Below are 19,665 nucleotides of genomic sequence, written 5' to 3' on the forward strand. Positions count from 1 at the left end.
CATGTTAATACAAAAGAACAGCTCTGTTTTGAGTACACAGGTGATGCCACTCAACAGCATAAGGATGCCACAGTTATTCCACTTGAAATATAGGCAGTTTATCTGGACAAAAGTGATATTTGAGGGAAAGTTGATTTGTCATTTTTCTGGCAGCTACATGCTTGATTGAAGAATTTGCCAAGTCTATGTGAGTGGCCTTATGTAATCCAGTTGATGGATTTGCTGCCTGTGATTTTAAACAAGTTATGAGTAATCTGTAATGCATTACACTTTGAGAAGAACCATCGCAGCTCTACGAATTAAGCTCAGGGCCACCTTCTGAGAAGGCACAGATAAAGTATACATTCTCTACAAACAAAATAGGTCATGCTGTTTCAGCTCCAATTAAATGGTAAGAAAAAATAAGTCGACTGTAGAGCAGCTGTGTACAGAGCAGACAACGATGATTAAAAATTAACCAATTCCATAATTGACATTTTCCACAGCCATTCAAATCTTTCCTGTAAACTGAAGTCACATAAAGGGCTGCATTTCAGAGTGTTTGCAGAAATGTAATGTATGTAGAGGGGCCTCTCAATGTTTGTAAGATTGTGCGTGTGTAAAAACTAGGTCATCTGTTCCGGAACTGACACATCCCCCTGCAAACAGATATTTGAAAATCTGAGAGTGTAGAGAGGGGAGCCACAAGCAATCTGAAAAAAACAACAACAACAACAACAAATGACTGCACAAATTGTTGGGATGGAGATAAAACTTATTCGGTGTCTCTTTGTATACAATTACAATCCCATGAATGTAGCAAAGACCTGATTACACAGGATACAGGTTTCTCTGGTTTCTCTGTTGTTTCCTCATGTGGTAGCACGGCTCTATATTCAAACACATGTGGTGGACATAATGAAGAGTCATGCAGGTTGCGTTTTCAAATCGATGTATTGGCAACCTGCACTTCCCTTCTGTGATACACAGCAATGTCTATCTCCTGTGTAATTTTGCCTCCCGACAAATCATGATATATCCTTCTCCTTTCCACCTTAAAAACTACATGGCTGAACTAAATAACAGCCTGCAGGATATCTGTAGACCAAACGCTACCACTGAAATGATGGAGCCAACAATACACAAAGCCTGATCCCCTGAAGGAGGCTTCCTTGTAGAGGAAGAAATGTTTAGAAAGTGCACACGTTTCATGAGCTCTGAGACAGGGGTGGAGAAGAGCCTGTTTGTGGACAGGGTAGGATGTTAGGAGGGCAGGGAGAAATCGAGTTGCAGCAACAGTCAAAAAAACAGAGAAAATATGTTTAAGTCTGAGACAAGTGGGACACAAAGAGGTGTTGAAACAGACGGGAGACCAAGTCCAGAAGGAGCCAGCAGGGGCCACTGTTTATGCAGGTGGTTTGGGCACCCTGGTTTCTGACTGAATCAAGGAAATTATATACTGTGTATCTTCATGCAGATTGTATAAAAGGCCAAATGCTTGGATCAGGACGTTACAACAATCATACAGTGTCATACGGTTGACCAGTGCTTTTTTTCATGAACCACATTTTCCACACTTTCACAAAAACAGGTGCAAATACTTTTAAATAAACATATTCAGATGTGTAGAGAAGACAGAGGAATTTGTTGTTGTCATATGACTTAGAGTAGATGCAGGGAGGTCATCCAACTGTCACCCAGCATGCCACAGTATCATACTAACCCTATTTAAAGCGGCAGAATGATCTCAGCATTACAGGATACATCTGCATCTCTTCACAACAGGCCAGTAAGGAGAGGTTGAAAACAAGAAAATAAACAAACTGCTCAGACATTTTAGATTGCAGGAGCTCACTGAAGTGCAATGACAGGTATCGATCCGGCCAGTTATTTACCAGCCATGCTGTTCGTCTCAGAGGGGGCCAGGGGAGAGAGAGTGGCAGGGCCTATTATTTATGAGCGGTTATGTGACAAACACCTCTGATGTACTGAGGGTTACCACTGACCGAATGAACCGACCAATCAACAAACAAATATTAAAAAAGAACATGAAAAAAAAACACAACCCTTTGAATTTTTGTAATAATTATCATAATATCTGAAACCATTTGCTGATAGCATGTTTTATGTGCTCAATTTCATGTTAGATGGAAACTCAACTTACCCAACTCAACTTTATAGAGCAACCACAAAGCGCTCTACATGAATAATCATAAACATAAAACAAAACATGAAAATAATAATATAGCAACAACATGTAGGATATTGAAACTACTGTATGCACTAGGGTTGTAATGCCAGGAATCAAGATTATAGTATATCCCTGCTAAATCTTTTATCCAGGACAGGAAAAATATCTGTGGAAAACTGGGATTTTTAGCATGTGTGCTTACAGTCCAGCTGTGTGGTTAAATGTTGTTTAGAATCACTGTGAATGAAACGAAGGGCAGATCTGTAATTGATCTTGTTTTATCTTTACCAGTCCAGAGATGTATAACCTCCCACTGAGACGGTCATGCACTCGTCGATAACCATGTGGACATACTGGACTGTATGTTGTGTTCAATCCGGCTGCCTAAATTTGCTTCACGTTGCGTTCCTCACACACGTTTGATCATTCGACTTGACATATTTCAACTCACATGGATAGGTGAATGATTCAACACAACCATGCTTTGTATGTAATCACGCCGTGTAATTAGCATGAAACACAGGCCTGGTGAACATAATTTAAGAGGAATAATTTATTACTACCACATATCTAATAAATATTAAAGACCATCATTTAAACAATGAGAATAATCTTTAAAAATAACTATTAATTTTTGGGAAAATAAATTCCTTTTGCTAAATTCATCAATAAAAGGGCATCATAAAACACCAAGTCAGTTATTTAACATGGCAGGAAAGGCACAGGTGTTACTAATTACATGAACGATGGTTCTGAACCAATGAGTTGTGTCTGTAAGCCCATAGCAGTGTGCTAGCACTCACAATGCAAAGGTCCTGACACTGGCAGACCTTACTTAACCTTAGTTGAACCTGTGTTTGGCAACTCAAAATGTCCTCTGTGAGGAGGCCAACAGTAATCCAGCACATATGGTCCCGGCCTTTGTGCTACTCTATATTGAAAAATGGATGGAACTGGGTATGCTCAGTACGTATTACATGACATTGAACAGCGGTACAAACAGATAGTATTTACAAGGTACAGGGAAGAAGAGGGGTATGACAAACACTAGGGTTATCACATTTTGCCATACTTGTCATTTATTTATTTTTACACTAGTGGTTGTTTCTTTGTTTTTGTTGAACGTATTAAAAAACAGGATACACAGGAAGTAAGATAACCTATAGTACTAGGTACTTAGTGGAGAAGGGGTAGGAATGAATTCCTTTTCAAACATACAAAAGGTTTTAATGAGTAGTGCTTCAAGTGTAATTTATTTTTCATATGTTTGAAATAAAGCATTCATTCATTCATATTTAAAAGTTTTCTTGGGACCTCCTTCTCAAAACATCTATAGCACTACTACTGGTCAAAAAAACCCCAGCTCTTGGGTTTCATACATCCAACAGTAAATGCTTAATTATGTAATCCACTCTATGGGTTTGTCATTAATGCTAGTGAATAATTAAAAAAAATCTCAATTAATTAGTAATCCTTTCATTAATAGCTTCACAATGAAAATGTTTCTATTATTATCTTATTATTATTATTATCGCCTTTGTATAAAAATCATAACTTAATGACATTTTTTGATGATGATGACCATAAACAGAATGACAATAAATAACCCAAAAAAATGACTTGCTTAACTTTGTACAATTTGACAAACTGTCCATAGCCTTGACCATTAATCACTTTAACGTAATAGTCGCACATATTTATCAATACTGCGCCCCCATTGCCCTTAATGGGCATAATTTGTTTTTGTCGCTTGTGGCTATATTTGCATTTGAGATTTGTCACAGCACTGTTTTAGGCCCGAAGCAGCTACTGGAAGAGGGCTTTCTGATGCGTTGGCATGAGACAGTGAAACATAAGGAGATCCACTTTCCATCACTGAACTCAGGGATCAGGTCAAGTGTACTGACCTTTAGTCTATGAAACATTCAGTAACCAGAGCCTGGGTGGACCACCACCGAACACCATGCCACCTAACAACATGGTTGTAGGCACAGCAGTAACTATACACAGTAGCGCAGTATGCTAGAGGCATCCAGTACTGAGCATACACACACCATACAGGAATGTGTGCGGCATGGTTACAAGGTATATCGGTCAACTGATATGAGCCAATAGCGTGAGGGTTTAACTGCCTCGTGTGGTTTTTTCAGGGGTCTCTGCATGGACACTTCCCACGTTACGTCTTTCCATTTCTAATTCTGGTAATAAGAGGGTAGGTGTTACACTATTGTCGATGTATAATAACACTGTGTATGAATTAAGTTACAAACAGGACTTTGGTCTTTTGGACTCTTGTCTCTAAAGTCTTGCAGATTATCCGCTAAACCAACAAATGTCTTCCTAACTCACTATTGATATTTTGAAACCTCACAAAGTTCAGGGCCGAGTTTAAAAACATCAACATCAAATTGTCACGCACACCCGGACCTGATGCCTGTTGCAGCTTTCAGTTAGAAAAAATATCTATGATGTTTGTGTGCATAGAAAATGTCGCCTTCAAGAAAGGTTGCATTTACTGTGTTTACAGTACGAGTCACCTTAAACGACCCACTGCTGTGGTATTCACTACTTGGAATAACCACTCATAACCAAAGACTGTATAAAAGAGATAGATGATTTTCAACCGGCTCTGTGTCACTGCAGCGTGGTGAGTACAAGCAGATGAACCACTCCAGCACCCGGAGCTACGCACTCACCCATTGGCAACAGTCTGCTTGATGACTCACGTTCTCTAGTATTTAGCTCAGCGCAGTATCATTGAAAAGACACTGGTTTAACACTCAGCTCCGCCCTTTTGTCCAAATATGGTCAAATGTGAGCTTACCAGTTGCATTTGAAGCCAGCAAAAATTACGTAAACCGTAAACACCCAAAAAAAGTTTGCTTTACTCAAGTTAAGAGTTGACTTATTCATTGAAAATGACTTGAATTTAAGATTTAAAATCATAATGAACATTGTGCAAAGTGAGTGTTATTTATGCTTGTCTGTATCCACTTGATTTCTTGAACAGTATGAGAAGGAAGAAAAGACATTCTTGAAAGGGCAGAGCAGCTCACCGGTGTAATTAGATACCAAGATATGAGTGGGTGTCCTTTTTCAAAATCATGACACATTTTGATTTTAATTTTGCTGTTAAGACAACATCACTGTCTAATAACCTACAGAGACATCATCGGCCTTGTGAGAAGCTAAATACCTGGATCTCCACACCAGATAGTTGGACCAGTCCCAGCCTGGTCAGATGCGTACATGAACTGATGAAGCCTCTTGGATGAGAGGTGAAACGTCTTCCTAGACAAATAACGAAGTTGCTTTTGACAGAAAATGGCTTGGGGATAAGAATCTGCATGTGTTAATTATATTATCAGATTCATTACTTGTACCTTTCAGCCTTCACAAACACCAAGCTTTTTATTGGTGGCAGTCATTTCAGCTCTCCACTTAGCATTAAATTGGTGGAAATTGCTACACCGAAATAGAAATCATGAATTTGTCTTATAAACACGGTCATATTTGAATAGCAAATAAACACATTTTGAGGTGCACAGTGATAACTTGAGGCAGCAGTTTTTCTGATGTTATGCTAACACTGGTGGTTCAGTAAAAAAAGAGGAGGAATTCTAAATAAGTATTTCTTTCTTTTTCATGTAGCCAGAGGGAAATACTGTAGATAGGAGTGATGGAAACATACAAAAAAAATTGTTCATGCGCTTTCACTGAGAAATGATTCTATGTATTATATCAATCGCTGATCTGAACCAGTTTCCTGTGTTTTTGCTTCAAAAAGGTTACCTAAAATTTTGGGACTATTTGTCTATCAATTTGTCTATCTATACATAATTTAGAATAAACATTTAGTCTGTTTGGAGTAGAACAGAGTGCAATTTGTTTCTATGTACATCTACACAAATAGAAAAGATCACAGGGCTGCAGATAACATGACTTCATCTTGTTGAAGCCCTGGGCTCTCACTTTGTAGTTGCACGTGGTAACTAGAAAAAACTCTCTGGTAATATACAGCAGGGCTTGTAACTCTGCAATCACTCAGCCTGCTTTTTTAAGAGCTGCTCATAGTTCTTGACTGTAAGGCAGCTGGGGTCAATAACCTGAGAAGGCACCACGTATGATGTAAACACAGCAAGTGTTTACACCTGATCATCTTTCCAGGCATAATTATAAGAACAGCTCCTTTGACTGTAATATTTGGACTAGGGCTGCAGGTATCGAAATATTTGTGTAAATAAGTATTCTATGGATCATTCCATCGATTAATCGGATAAAAAAAATGCAATAATATATATAATGTCTGTGTTATTACTAACCATTACTAACAAATATATGTATTGTATGCATGTAATATATCTGGGGTAGGCCTATTTGGTGTGGTAACCTAACACAGGGGTGTGTGTGTGTGTGTATGTGTGTTGTAGGCAATACTCTTGCATTTTACCATGACTAAGTTTACTATTTAAACAATTCAAAGTGGTGCATATATGTATACGTGACATAAGTGTTTACTCCAACAAGTTTCAAAGACAAATAGATTTATTTCGAAAATGAATAAGAGATAGATATTATCAGGAAGAGCAACTCACTCTCTTCCTGTTTACCGTAACAACAAGCATACAAAACGTGACTTCCTCAAACCAAACTATAAAGACTGATCAAGTAGGTAACGTTATTTTTATTATTGTCAGGAAAAACTAAACAGAGAGGCATTCACGAGGACAGCTATGCATTCTCTTCCTATTTCTAACATAAGCAGTAACTACAGCAGTCGCCAGTTAACAGGGGCACTTGTTAAACCAAAACAGCGGTGCTCGGTGAAGTGGCGTTAACAACGGGCTGCTTTCGGATCAGATGCTGAATCATCAATGTCGTGCTGTTGCGGTATGCTAGTTCTAGTTTGCATTGGACACATTGTACCTTATTGGCTTCTTTTTAAGTGTGAAATGATCCCAAATTTTGGACATTCTCTGCCTTTTCCAGATGTAGTGTGCATCCGCAAAAACGACCTGTGTGGAACAATGATCCCTGCACTGAGCAGGCCACATTACATGTGAGATAGGAATTAAAAGAATCCTCGAGTTACTCAAGTAATTGTTTCAGCCATAATTCGGACACTGCAGAATAAGGACCAAATGACACTTATGTGTGGTTAAGTTTCCACGCAGAAAAACAAAATCAATAGTTACCGTGAATGCCAAACCTTTCATTTTTGTGGAGTGCCCCAATGGTCTATCATGGGTCCCCTTTCATTCTCAATTTACATGCAATGTCTGTGAAATATCTTTCACAGACATACAGTAATTCTAACTTCCACTGATATGCGGATAATGATACAAAGTTAATTTTGAATTCCGTGCACAAAATATTTACAAATAAATTTCATTACTGTTTGTTATTTAAGTTACTTTATTCTCAGGTTCAGCTATTACATTTACATACAATGGTATCGGCTCTGTATCGAGTATCAACTGATATAAGGTATCGGTATTGAGACTGAAAAAGTTGGATCGGTGCATCCCTAGTCCTAGTCCGGGCTCACCAAACAAAAGAAACAACAACTTAAAAAGCAAAAGCAAGTAGGGCTGGACCTGAATATTCAGACATTTGTTTGTTGGGTAGTTTTTTCCTTTTCGGTATTCGAATATTTGTTTTTTAAAAAATAAATAAAAATTTGACGTTTTTTTGCTTAACATAGGCTATCAAAAAAGGCGAACTGCAAAAATATGTTTTGCCAGTATATTCTTGTACTATTCTTTTTAAGTGCACTATTAACCTGTGGAAATAATAAACCCTCTGATGTCGGGCACGAGTGCCTGACACAGACAGCGGCGGGTGCAAGTGAGTCCAGTGCTACCAGCGGTCACAGCAGCAGGTAGGATCTTATCCATCTCAAGTATTGTTATAACATAAATGTGTTTTGTTTGTAGTTTTCTTTGACAATAGCTGACAGTATATTTAGAGCTGTGGTTTCATATTTACAGCGCTGTGTCAGACTATAATGAGTGTCTATAATATGTAGGTGTAATTCATTGATGATAAGACACAATTTGGTAACAAATGCGTATAATACTGTTAAATGATGCTGATGATTTTACAGTAGCACACAGTTGTTTTTCTGGCGATTAAATGAAGAGAAAAACAAGGTCCACGACCGCGCACAGTGATTGGAGTCAGGCTTCAGCTCACTTTATCTTACATATACCCTATAATTTCAGAGAAATTCGCATAGCAGTTGTTAGGAACGGTAGCAAGGTATTTATTTATTTATTTATTTCTCTATCTTAGATTATGTCTTGCCTCGCTGATAACTGGGTGTTTAAAAATGTCCTGCACTTGAATGACTTCAATTAAGAGATCCTTATAATTACCCCTTCTGGTCCTAGTATTTGCATTAACAGTCTCTGTGCCTTATCTTGTCATTTTTGACTCAGCTGTGTTTTGGTGCTCAGGTGACCAACAGGCTGCGGTCTTGGTATTACTTTTTTAATTGCTATTGTTTGGACTCATTTTACATTTTTTACATTTCTTAAAAAGGGCTATATGAAAAACAGAAATGTATCTGTTTTGCCCCAGATAATATGCTGTTGATGATTTTGGTTGATCTGCACAAAAAATAAAAAGCCTGTTGCAGTTTCCATCATGATACCTATTAAATTAGCTTTTACAAGAATAAACTGGTGTTTAGGATGCATTCCAGTTGCACGGGTCGGATAAATAGATTGCATTAAAATCAGGAATTACCATTTAAATGCACACTTAATTAATTAATAAACTGTCAAAATCACAATTTCTCTTGTAATGTTTACAGACAGTGAATTGCTTAATTTGGTGAAGTCACAGGTGTTGCTAACTGCATTCTTTTGGAGATTGGATTATAGTTTTAGGTTTTAAAGACTAATAAGGGTTCATGGCATGCCGCGTCACATCTAAAAATGGTTCTTTTTGACATGTACTGATGGCACCATATGCAAATGATCTTGTGCAGGTCAAAAGGCAAAGTGGCCAGGACTGCAAGGCAAAGAAATGTCAGATATTTAAACATGTTTGACAGTTGAAACCATCATTGACCTTCAAGGGGGTTTTAACTGGCTGCAGGGATTGAGCAGTTGAAAATAATCTTCCCCTGTCAAACGTCACTCAAGCTCAGCAATAACACAAGTCATCATCCAGCTTAGCTTTTCTCCCATTTCCAGATAGACGGAGACTCGTGGAAATTGGTATGTTAACCGGCGGCCATGAAATCTGTTAATTTTTTGGACTACAATAGAGATCAAACACTGGTGGATTTGCTTAATTAAGTGTCCTTGGAGCCTGTTGATGTAAGAAGCTGTTCTTACACCTTAACTTTACATGCGAGTAATAACACTTTGTGGGATTGGGTACAAGGTGTCAGGGAGTGACATGGGGTGAGTCGGGGGGCAGAACAGGCAAGCTAATCAGAATAAGTCTAGATCATAGAATTTCATTCAAGGACTCCATCTTGGACTTCTAATGACACTGACCTTCTATGAATACACTCAATTATGTGGAATTATCGCTTGAAAAAAGTCCTCAATCAAAGTCACAGACCCCCTACTGAGAAAGTCTTGGGTATTATATAAATCAACATTAATTCTGGATATGTACAAATATGTAAATAGTTCCTTTAATTGACTATGTTTTGATTTATTTACACAACAGATGAAAAGAGGCAGGGAGTGATGAAAAGAGGCACAACCCACTTCTTTTGAGTAGATTTATCACTATTTTTAAGAGGTTATGTCATGTCAAGACATAGGGTCAAGCAGAGTAATGATCATAAAGGCAAAGTTGACAGATTTTGCTTGCAGTCTAATCTTGGTTTTAGAGAGTCTGGTTTATTTTGGCATTTATGAGCGGCTGTACTGGACACAAATGAATAGAAAATCAGATGAGAGCCAAGGTTTGGACACAAAAGTTTTAGGGTAGGGTCGGGTCAAACATGATGTGACACCACAGAGTCATTTACAGCGCATCATCTGGCTGAAAGCATGCATATGGAGCATTACGTTTCCCAATATGTTTCAAAGCATTCAAATAAAGCATGGGGGAGGGAGGCACAGAGCCCATTATCCTGCTACTGTGTATCCTTGGGAAAGAAAGACAAATATATATAGCTTACACGCTATATCTGTAAAATTAGAGATTTGCTTTTATCTTAAATCAAAGAGATGTTCACAAATCTATTAAACGCCACCTTTTGTTTTTTAATAATGTATCATACTGGGACCAAAGCGAGCTTTTCAAGCAAAATGTAGACTTTTGTTCTAAACAAATATAATTAGAATTATTTTTAAGATACTCCCTGCAATGTTGAAGCTAATTTGTATTTAGCAAAGTACAGTCCTTGATGAATTATTCCCAAAGGCTGGGAGGCCCAGTTTGTATTTTGAACCAGCATAAAATCCTTGAATTAAAGAAAACTCAAGGGCCTTGCACTTTCCAGAGATTGTCGACGGCTGGATGCATTGAGATTAGAATAACTGTCTCTGTGGCATTGACTACTCTGTTCTAAGGGATGACAGTATTTTGTAATTCTTCTCAGTCACGTAGAGTTCTATTAAAAGGTCCAATGTCTTACAATTCTTTTGAAGGCTTGAGGCCAGGCCTATGACAGTCTCATATTGCTCTTGCCAAGATTTAATATACTTTAATGCTTTTGAAACATATTCTGAATAGGTTTTTGTGTTACTGGGTCTTCAGTTCCATGTGCATTAAATGGTACACCTACGCCATTGTTTGAGAATAGACTCTAAAAATGTCAAAGTTATTTAAAATGTCAAAACGATTTACATTTATCATGTCCTTGATATCAGACAGAGGAAGACAGAAACAGGCTTCTCATTTTAACCAGCAACGTTGTCAGCTGTTACAAGCAGATTTTATCAGCTGTAGCTAACCTGCTAACTTAGCTAATGTTAGCTCCATGAGTCGTTTGAAATCACTGTCTACTGCATCTTTTTTTAAAAACCACAACCCTTTAAAAGGTGCTAAAAGAATGCTGCTAAAGCTTCATGTCCCAGGCAAAAAAGCCATCCTCACCAGCTGATGATCCATGAACAGTATTGTTCTTGTATTGCAGTGTATTTTATTTATTTATTTATTTGGATCTCCTTTAGCTACTAGAAACAGGAACAAGTTGTGACCCGTTGCAGTTGAACTCGAAAGTCGGAATTTCCAAGTTCCCAGTTGGAGATCTCTCAGAGCCCAACCTTAAAATACAACATGGCGGTGCCAAGCATCAACAGTAGTTAAAGCAGTTGGGATACACTGTTTATTCTCACTGTCTTATTTGTGTTTCACTTAATAATCGTTCACAAAGTACTGTCATCTGTGGACAGGTTGCTAACAATAGATAACCTAAATATAAAAAATGTCCACCTTTTAACTAAAACGTGATCATCTCGGGTGTGACAAGTTCTGAGTTCCAACCGGAGGTAAATTGAAAGCAACATTGGTCTTAGGGTTATAAGTACAATAAGGACATAAGCCTGTGAGGCTTTCAGCTTACATGTTCATATTTCCCAAAAACTTTTAATGATACAAAAGAAAATAGGATGAGGATATAGGATAAGGTAGGTAACAATCGTTGTCTACAGTTATGTTAGATGGGATTGCTGTAGAGTAAACACATAAAGTCTAATAAAGAAGCATGAGAGAGCTGCTAATGGATACCCTAAACTCTGAGAGCACCCAAGATTGTCTTCTACACAGTGTGTGTGAGTCTACACAGCTTTTTTTAAGCAGAATACATGAAGCTATGAAAGGACAATCACCGTTTGGGGGAGGGCATTAATGAATGGTTAATTGTCTGACCTAAAGATCATTTAATCTTGGCTGACAAAATCATAACAGTGCACACATCAAGTACTTAGAACTACACAGTAGCATAAAACATAACGAATTGTGTGTTTACCTTAAGATTTTTAATTTTGGACGAGTTCCATCTTAACACAATGAATGAAATGATTGTTTGAGAAATCAAAAATAAATGAACTTAAAATAAGAAGCTTGGATTTTCAATGCACAGTGGGTAGATATATACAATACGCATGAATATGAGCTGCTATTTATGAGATAAATGAAATCAGATGGTGTAAACCCCCAACAGAGAATTTCTTTCAAAAATTCATGAAGGTTAAAACAATGTTTATTCTGAGCTTTTCTATTCAGGAAGGCAAAGATCTCCCCATCGCATAGCCATCTTATGCTGTACAAATGTATGCATACTGCACACATACACACATTTACAGTACATCCGCAGATTTAGTCATCAAATACTATATGACATGACTGATGAGGGATTATTTGGCAGATTGATGAAGTTATTCCAGTCATGTAGATGTTGTACTGTAGTAAACCAAAGCTCATTATTTACCTTTTCATTTTACGTGTTTAAATCCTCAACCATTGTCAAATCATTTTAGTAGCAACTAAAAGAACAGAGTTTTGGATAAAAGTACCAGAAATTAGTTTTCTTCCCATGTCTTGGCTCAGTCTTTGAGCTAGATGAGCTCAAATATCCCAGAGAGGTTTGAAGGCGGACTGCTACGCTTTCGTTTTGACAAGAGCAGGTTGAGGTGGGTCAAGTACCCAATCAGGATGTCTCTCAGACTCATCCCTGTGGAAGCATTCCAGGGATATCTAATTGGGAGGAAGCCTCAGGGCAATCCTAGAACACGTTGGAGGGATTAAATATCCCAGCTGCCCTGTGAGCGCCTCGGGATTCTCCAGAAGAAGCTGGGAGACATGGTTGGGGAAATGGATGCCTTGGCTAGTCTACTAAGCCCAATGCCCCTGTTCCAGAGCATGAGATGAGAAAGGAAATTATGAAAATGGTAAACGGATGGATGGATTAATGGGTGACTGATTGTTGCTTGTGCCACAACTACAGATTTCTTTTTCTATGATCACAAATTTGTTGAGTTTTTTTCCATCGATGTTAATAGTAACTAAAAAATGATGGCAATTGATCAAGTATGTTGTAGGTGTGATGAAAAACATTCTTACCTTTGGTGGAACAGCTGGTCCAGCATTGTAGGGAACCAGGCTTGGTGGTGGATCTGTGATGAAGGTCTTTCTGGGGCCTGGAGGTTGGTATGCTTGAGCGTGGGTTGGCTCAGGTCTCCTGGAGCTTAAGCCACCGACTTGAGGTACTCCTGGATGGTGCTGTTCTTGATATGCACCCTGAGCCATCTGGGAGAAGCCCGGCTGTGGCGGTCCATAGGCAAAGTCGGGACCTTTGGGTTGGGCAGGCATGTACTGGACCTGTGCAGGACTGCGAATGGGTTGCTGGCCAAAGTGGTGCCCAATTGGCGCTTGATGCTGGGGGCCAGGCTGGGCAGACCTCACCTGCACATTAAAGGTGGGCTGGCTTGGGGTTGAGGCTGTTGCATAGGAGGCTGGAACAGGCTGAGGAGCTGTGTGGCTTTGAGGCTTGGCCACCGGGCTGGCAGAAGAAGGGGGGATTGAAGAGACCCCCCCAGGAGCCTGAGGTTTAGGCGTAGACTTCTTGGTGGCAGTCAGAGGTGGCTGGGTTGGAATGACCATGCGCTTGTAACCAGTCACTGGAGCACTGGGGGTGGAGGCTGCTGAGGAGCCAGAGTTCTGAAAAACAATTAGAAACAAACAACAAAATGACTACATTTCTCTACTGAAAACATTTCACTCCTGTTAGCCTGCTCACAATGACAATCTAAACATGTTGTTAAGCAGTATAATTTTTTTATGTTTACCATCTTAGTTTGGCATGTTAGCATGCTTACATTTGCTAATCAGCAACAAAAACAAAGTACAGCTGAGGGGATCACCAAAGTTATAGCAATTCATTCTGAGGTGGGTTAAATGTGTGTGGAAAATGTCATGACAGTCCATCCGAAAGGGGTTGAGACATTTCACTCAAAAGCATGAATGTCAAACTTGTGGTGATGTAAGAGGAAAGAACAACAACAAAGTCAATAGGATGCATCTTATGGGGATATGAATATGAAAATCCATCCAATGGTTGTTATTAGATATTTCAGTCTGGACCAAAGTTATGAATTATTATCACTGGAGCCATGCTGTGAGCATTGCTAAGAAACATTGGTACACAACAGGAAAGTAACAGTAACAGGACAAACTGAAAACAGTTGTATTCAATGGCAATTCACTGACACTGTGGTTTACACTTAAATAATTATCCATCCTGCCTCCCCAGAGTCAATTACAAGGCTACCTCGACAGCAGAGGCTCTACACCATCTAAGGCCACCCATAATCTATGGCTAATAAAATAGGAGGGGAAGGGATAAATTGTTTGGCAGAGGACGCCATGACAGCAGATTGGCAATGGCACATGACACTTGTGCTGACTCCAGCTGCTTGGACGGGAAAGATGTTAAATCACTGAGATTTGTGGCGCTGGTATTCCTGGGAAGAGATGGCTGTAAAGCAGCAACACATGCCACTGCTGTCTGAAGTGTGGCATTTTGATCTAATGTCCAATGGTTACATTTGATGTACAGGTCAAACTAAAAGCAAATATAGCAGTGAATAACACACAGAATAACAACGTTTCACTCAGATGTCAGAGGCTTCTGCCCTGGGTGTCTCTCATGTAAGTAATAATTGTTTTTCACCATCACTACATATCGGTGTCAGACGTTCAGCCAGTCTAAAAAGGGTCTATCATTAACCTTGGATGGCCTTATTAGGTTATTGCCTGAAGCCAAAATTCAGAGTCAATTACTAAATTTGCAGCACTTGGGGAACAAAAATGAACACTTGTAGTCTTAAGACCCTTTGCAACTCATCTTGATAAGATGTCTTCTAAATTGAGGCAGAGCAACAATTCCAATCGATTTCCCTTAAAAGTTGATCAAAGCCGGCTGCGCAGCACTGATCCATATTGCTATGTTTTGCTGCACTGCTACACTATGTTGTAATTCCTTGCTTGAATTGAATAAGACACACTTGTGTTCTAATTCGATCAGGGGGAAAGTATACAGTAAAATTCTGCCTGTGATACTAATAATGTGTTGAGATAATAATAAAAAAAAAAAATCCAAGTTTTGCTAAAAGAGGTGCATGCTTCAACTTTGTCTAAATCCCATCTAATCTAAGTCAGAGGGGAGCCCCTAAGGAACCATTAAAAGCTCCAGAAAATAGTTTCTGCTCTCACTATGATTTCTGTCTCAGTGATTAGTGCTGATGTTTATTTAAAAAGTGTGTCTGTCTGCATATGTATGGAAAAATCTCCACTATGCCCTTTAGGAAGTGAAATTACTTAATTTAAATGTTTCATGGGTTTTAAATACTCTAGATTATTAATTTATCTTAAAGGCCTTAGAACCTACAGTAGCATTTAGCTAGCAGAGCCCTGGAAATGCAAATTGGCCCCTTCAAAATAATTACACTGTCATGGTACATTTTCCACAAATTACATTAAGAGAATGGATTCAAGCCTTTCTGAGGGTGATGAAACTAATCAAATGCATACAATCTGAGCAAAAATGTCTGTGTAGTGGGAAAGATTTTCATATTAACTAAGCTATCGTTCTAGTGGCTGCACGCCTTTGACCTGTCAGTGTTAATGAGATAATATCATGACTACGAAGTGAAGAGGTCGATGGGTAGGACACGGACAACACGTAATGACACCTTCTGTTACCACACAATTTTAACAAGAAGCCAGGTTGATATGGTGGAAATCAGTGTTTCATTATTAATAAGAAAATGATGGCATTATGGCCAGCTTTATTAATGTTATTACATTTAAAATGTATCTTTTCACCATAAATCATTGTTTTTTTAAGACATTTTCCTTTTATTACCACATTACGGCATTCCTACAAGAAACTTTTTTCTTACATAAATAATTTATATAACTTGATAAATTGGAGAAACTTCTATATGATGTTCCACTGTTTTGTTTCGTAGACAAAACTCCTCAAACATATTTTTAATTGTTAATTATTGTTGATATGTTAACTCATTATGTTGATGAGAACACAATGGTGTCACGCCAATGAGATCATTTTATAAAGTTTAATAAAATTCCACTGAAAGCTGATGAAGGATAAAACTTAATTACTGCCCAGGACTCATTTTAAATGATTTACTGATGACAGGGCTTGTTTACATGCACGGCTAAAATTAGATTTGATAATTATTAGTTCACTAATGTCTTTTAGAATGATCCGACCTTCCTGTGTCAGGCCCCGGTTTCAAACCGACCTAAGATATAGCATCATGCTGTGTCGTTGTCTCTAGCACCCCCTCCTTACACAAACACAACACGCACAATTTTTTAAAAAGTTTTCCCTAACGCCTTCAGAAAAGTTAACCCTCACTCCACACTGTAATTCAGACTGACTTTGCAAACAACTTAAGTGTGAAATTTCACAGAGACTCTCAAGAAAGCCTTTTGACACATTAAAAAAGATTAGGAGAGACTATACAAGCCTTAGGGGGCTGAGTAAAACTGTTAACTTTGCATTTCAAACCACACGGGTGGGGGATTTTTTTCTAATGCAAGCTCGGGGAAAACCCCTAAAGAGAGAGAAGTTCTGCATCTTTTCAGACTCATCTAAGACCTTGGATATTTTTCTCTCAACTTTATCTGGCTCCATACAAAGCGGAGACTCGACCGTCCATTTGCATCTGTCTATTTCAGCACTTGCACTATGGCCGTGGAAGCATTTTCAACTCTTCCTCCCTCTACTTTTAGTCATCTTGTCTCAGCGCAATCAGATACAATAGTAACATTTTGCAATCTGTCAGCCTCAATACAGTCATGCAATTGAGGGTATCAATTTCCTTCCTAAAATAGTTCAAGATAAAGCACATTAAATATGATTAAACAATGTGTCTGTGGAAGAGACCTCTAGCTGTTTTGAACTATCTTTCCGTTTGCAGATAAAGTGTGTTATTCACATATTGGGAACTTTTCGCTCTGCCTATCTGCATATCTGATTCTTTCTTCTGCTCCTTCAAGTGATAGTTGCATGACAACCCTCGCCTTTCACAAGTGAATATACTGTTTTCATCCACGCCATTTCATTTAGAATACATGTTTACTGGGTGCCCTGTATCATATTTGTCCTGAAATAGTGCCACTGTGACTGGTGTTATAACTATTAATTATATCACGGAATTAAATGGAACTGCAGTCATGTGCTGTCTTTCCCTTTGATTTTGTATTTACTTAATATTCATTCTTTATATGAAGGAATTCCAACAACTGTGAATATTAATTCCTTATACTTCATTGGCCAGGTGCAACTACAGCTTTCTTTAAGTGCATCGCCATCTACTTATTACTGTTTGCATTTTTAGTTTTTTCCCAAAAAATGGTGAGGAAATGCTTGAAATTTTACGTCAAAATATCGCAGTACATTTTTACGCTTGGCTCAGTAGGAAAAGTTGATGTGACCTGAGTGTTTCTGTTCAATTTAAATCTGCAAACTTGAAAATATTCACAAAGTACATCCTAAACTTTACAAATGAGCGCCAGACTGTGAAAGAATGAAAGATCAAACATTGTCTGAGGACGTGGGAACAGATTCAGGATTACTGCCACCGCTGTGGAAGAGAACTCATGTGGGTTTTGAAGCTGAAATATAAAGAAGTCAACATTTCTACTAAATCAGTTACCAATTCTCCAAGTCGTTTCTCCTGATAATATCACAGCTATGATGTTTGTTCTGTGGTTTCTAATATTTGCACAGTTTATCATTTTTTACATGCAGGGAGTGAAAAGGAAGCTCTGATACACAACAATGAGTCTTCAGTAGATACATATTTGAAACTGTAGCCGGACTAAAACTATAATTTTGGGGCCGATCCTAGTTGATTAATATTTGGTCATTAAGATCTATTGGCCAAAATCATGATACAGATCCCTTCTATTGTTTAATAAGTGTTTTATAGTGAACAAGATTCAAACTGAATGGGACCTTTTACAGAGTAAAAATCTATTGTCGGGTGTCTAGTTTTCAAACAAAAGCAAACCATTATCATCATGACGGTTCATAATGACTGAATTAGTAAGAGCCAAATAAAATCTTAAACAATGTTGTATTTGCACAAAACTAAAAGTATGTGCATGCCGATATGCAGGGTGATTAAGTGTAATGACAAAATAGACAAGGTGTATAATTTTTTATTTTTGCAAGGTATAGAAATGGGGAAGGGTAATGTAAAGCACGTGTTAGGTTCATTGATGACTCTAAAATTGCCCGTAGGTGTGAATTGTTGTCTGTCTCTGTTTGTCTCTATGTGCCCTGTGATAGACTGGCGTCCTGTCCAGGGTGTACCCCGCCTCACGCCCGATGTCAACTGGCATCGGCTCCAGCACCCCGCGACCCCGACAGGGACAAGCGGTTGAAGATGAATGAATGAATGAATAATGTAAAGCACACAGATAATGTTGTTATTGAATTTGTTTGTTTTATTTCACATTCTTATGTAGTGTTGTTGATTATGTATTAAGAAGAGGGATATAGTGGTTTAGATGTTAAGGATGCACAGTGGCGATTTTTTAAGTTGTTGAAATTCTTTTTCAATTCAGTACATGTGCAACAGTCCTATGGTGTCATTTGGAATTCCAAAAGGTCATGAAGGGCTTTAACAAACTCACTTTGTACCTAGAGTTATACATATCTCACCAAAAAAGAATTATTTTTCCATTCTGCGTTTTCAGAATAGCCAAGCAGTTTTTTCAGTCTGTGATGTACTAAACAGAAATGACAGACACACTCAAAATACGGGGAGCGATATGAATACGCAATGAGTCAAGTGGCACTCATATGTAAAGTACATCACATCCGTACTCTCCACTTTTAACACCAAGATAACCTGAAGACGATGTAGTTGAACATTAAGTCCGTGGTTTAAAATCCACGGTTATATAATCCCATAAAAAATGGGTTTCAGAAAAAAGAATATAATATTTCTATTATGATGTAACAACATCATATAAAGTAGGGCGTATAAGTGATGCAACTAAAACTAAAAAAAATATTTTTTTCTGGGCTACTGTGTGAAGAAAAAAAGTCCCCGAGAGCCACCGATCGTGGCACTTCTGCAGGCTATCTTTACAAAAGAAGGAGAAGTGTTTCGTGGCTCTCACATAGCAGAAACTAATTGTTTCGTTCAGCTCATGCAGTACTACGGGCCAGTGTCTCACAACATCCCTGACTCATCCCTGTAATGAGGTTCTTCCATGCACTTGTGACCCCTCCTGCTCCATGAGGTGAAATACTGCACAGTTGGAAATGCCCATCGCTTATAGTATGTCGATATCATCAATCCCAGAGACGGGAAACTGTAACTGTTCTCTCTGGGCACTGTGTGTGTTGGTGTGTGTGAACTGTACGCTTGCACATGTTATTGGGAAGATGGTTAATGTGCAGTGACAGCAGTTGATGGTAAGCCTTTTAGCATTGTTACTAGGACTTCATGATGTAAAGAGGCGGGTTATATTGA

General features: G+C 38.4%; 1 protein-coding gene across 4 annotated transcripts in view; it reads right to left on the minus strand.

Annotated features, from left to right (window-relative positions):
* lpp (LIM domain containing preferred translocation partner in lipoma) overlaps positions 1-19,665 on the minus strand; it is a 160,099-nt gene that overhangs the window by 46,947 nt on the left and 93,487 nt on the right. For all 4 annotated transcript variants that reach the window (XM_083940419.1, XM_083940416.1, XM_083940417.1 and 1 more), the window contains one exon: positions 13,208-13,804. In XM_083940419.1, the coding sequence (XP_083796545.1) occupies positions 13,208-13,804 (597 nt within the window). The remainder of the gene's footprint in view (positions 1-13,207; positions 13,805-19,665) is intronic.

Source organism: Echiichthys vipera, assembly GCF_963691815.1.
Source record: "Echiichthys vipera genome assembly, chromosome: 3".
NCBI lineage: Eukaryota > Metazoa > Chordata > Actinopteri > Perciformes > Trachinidae > Echiichthys > Echiichthys vipera.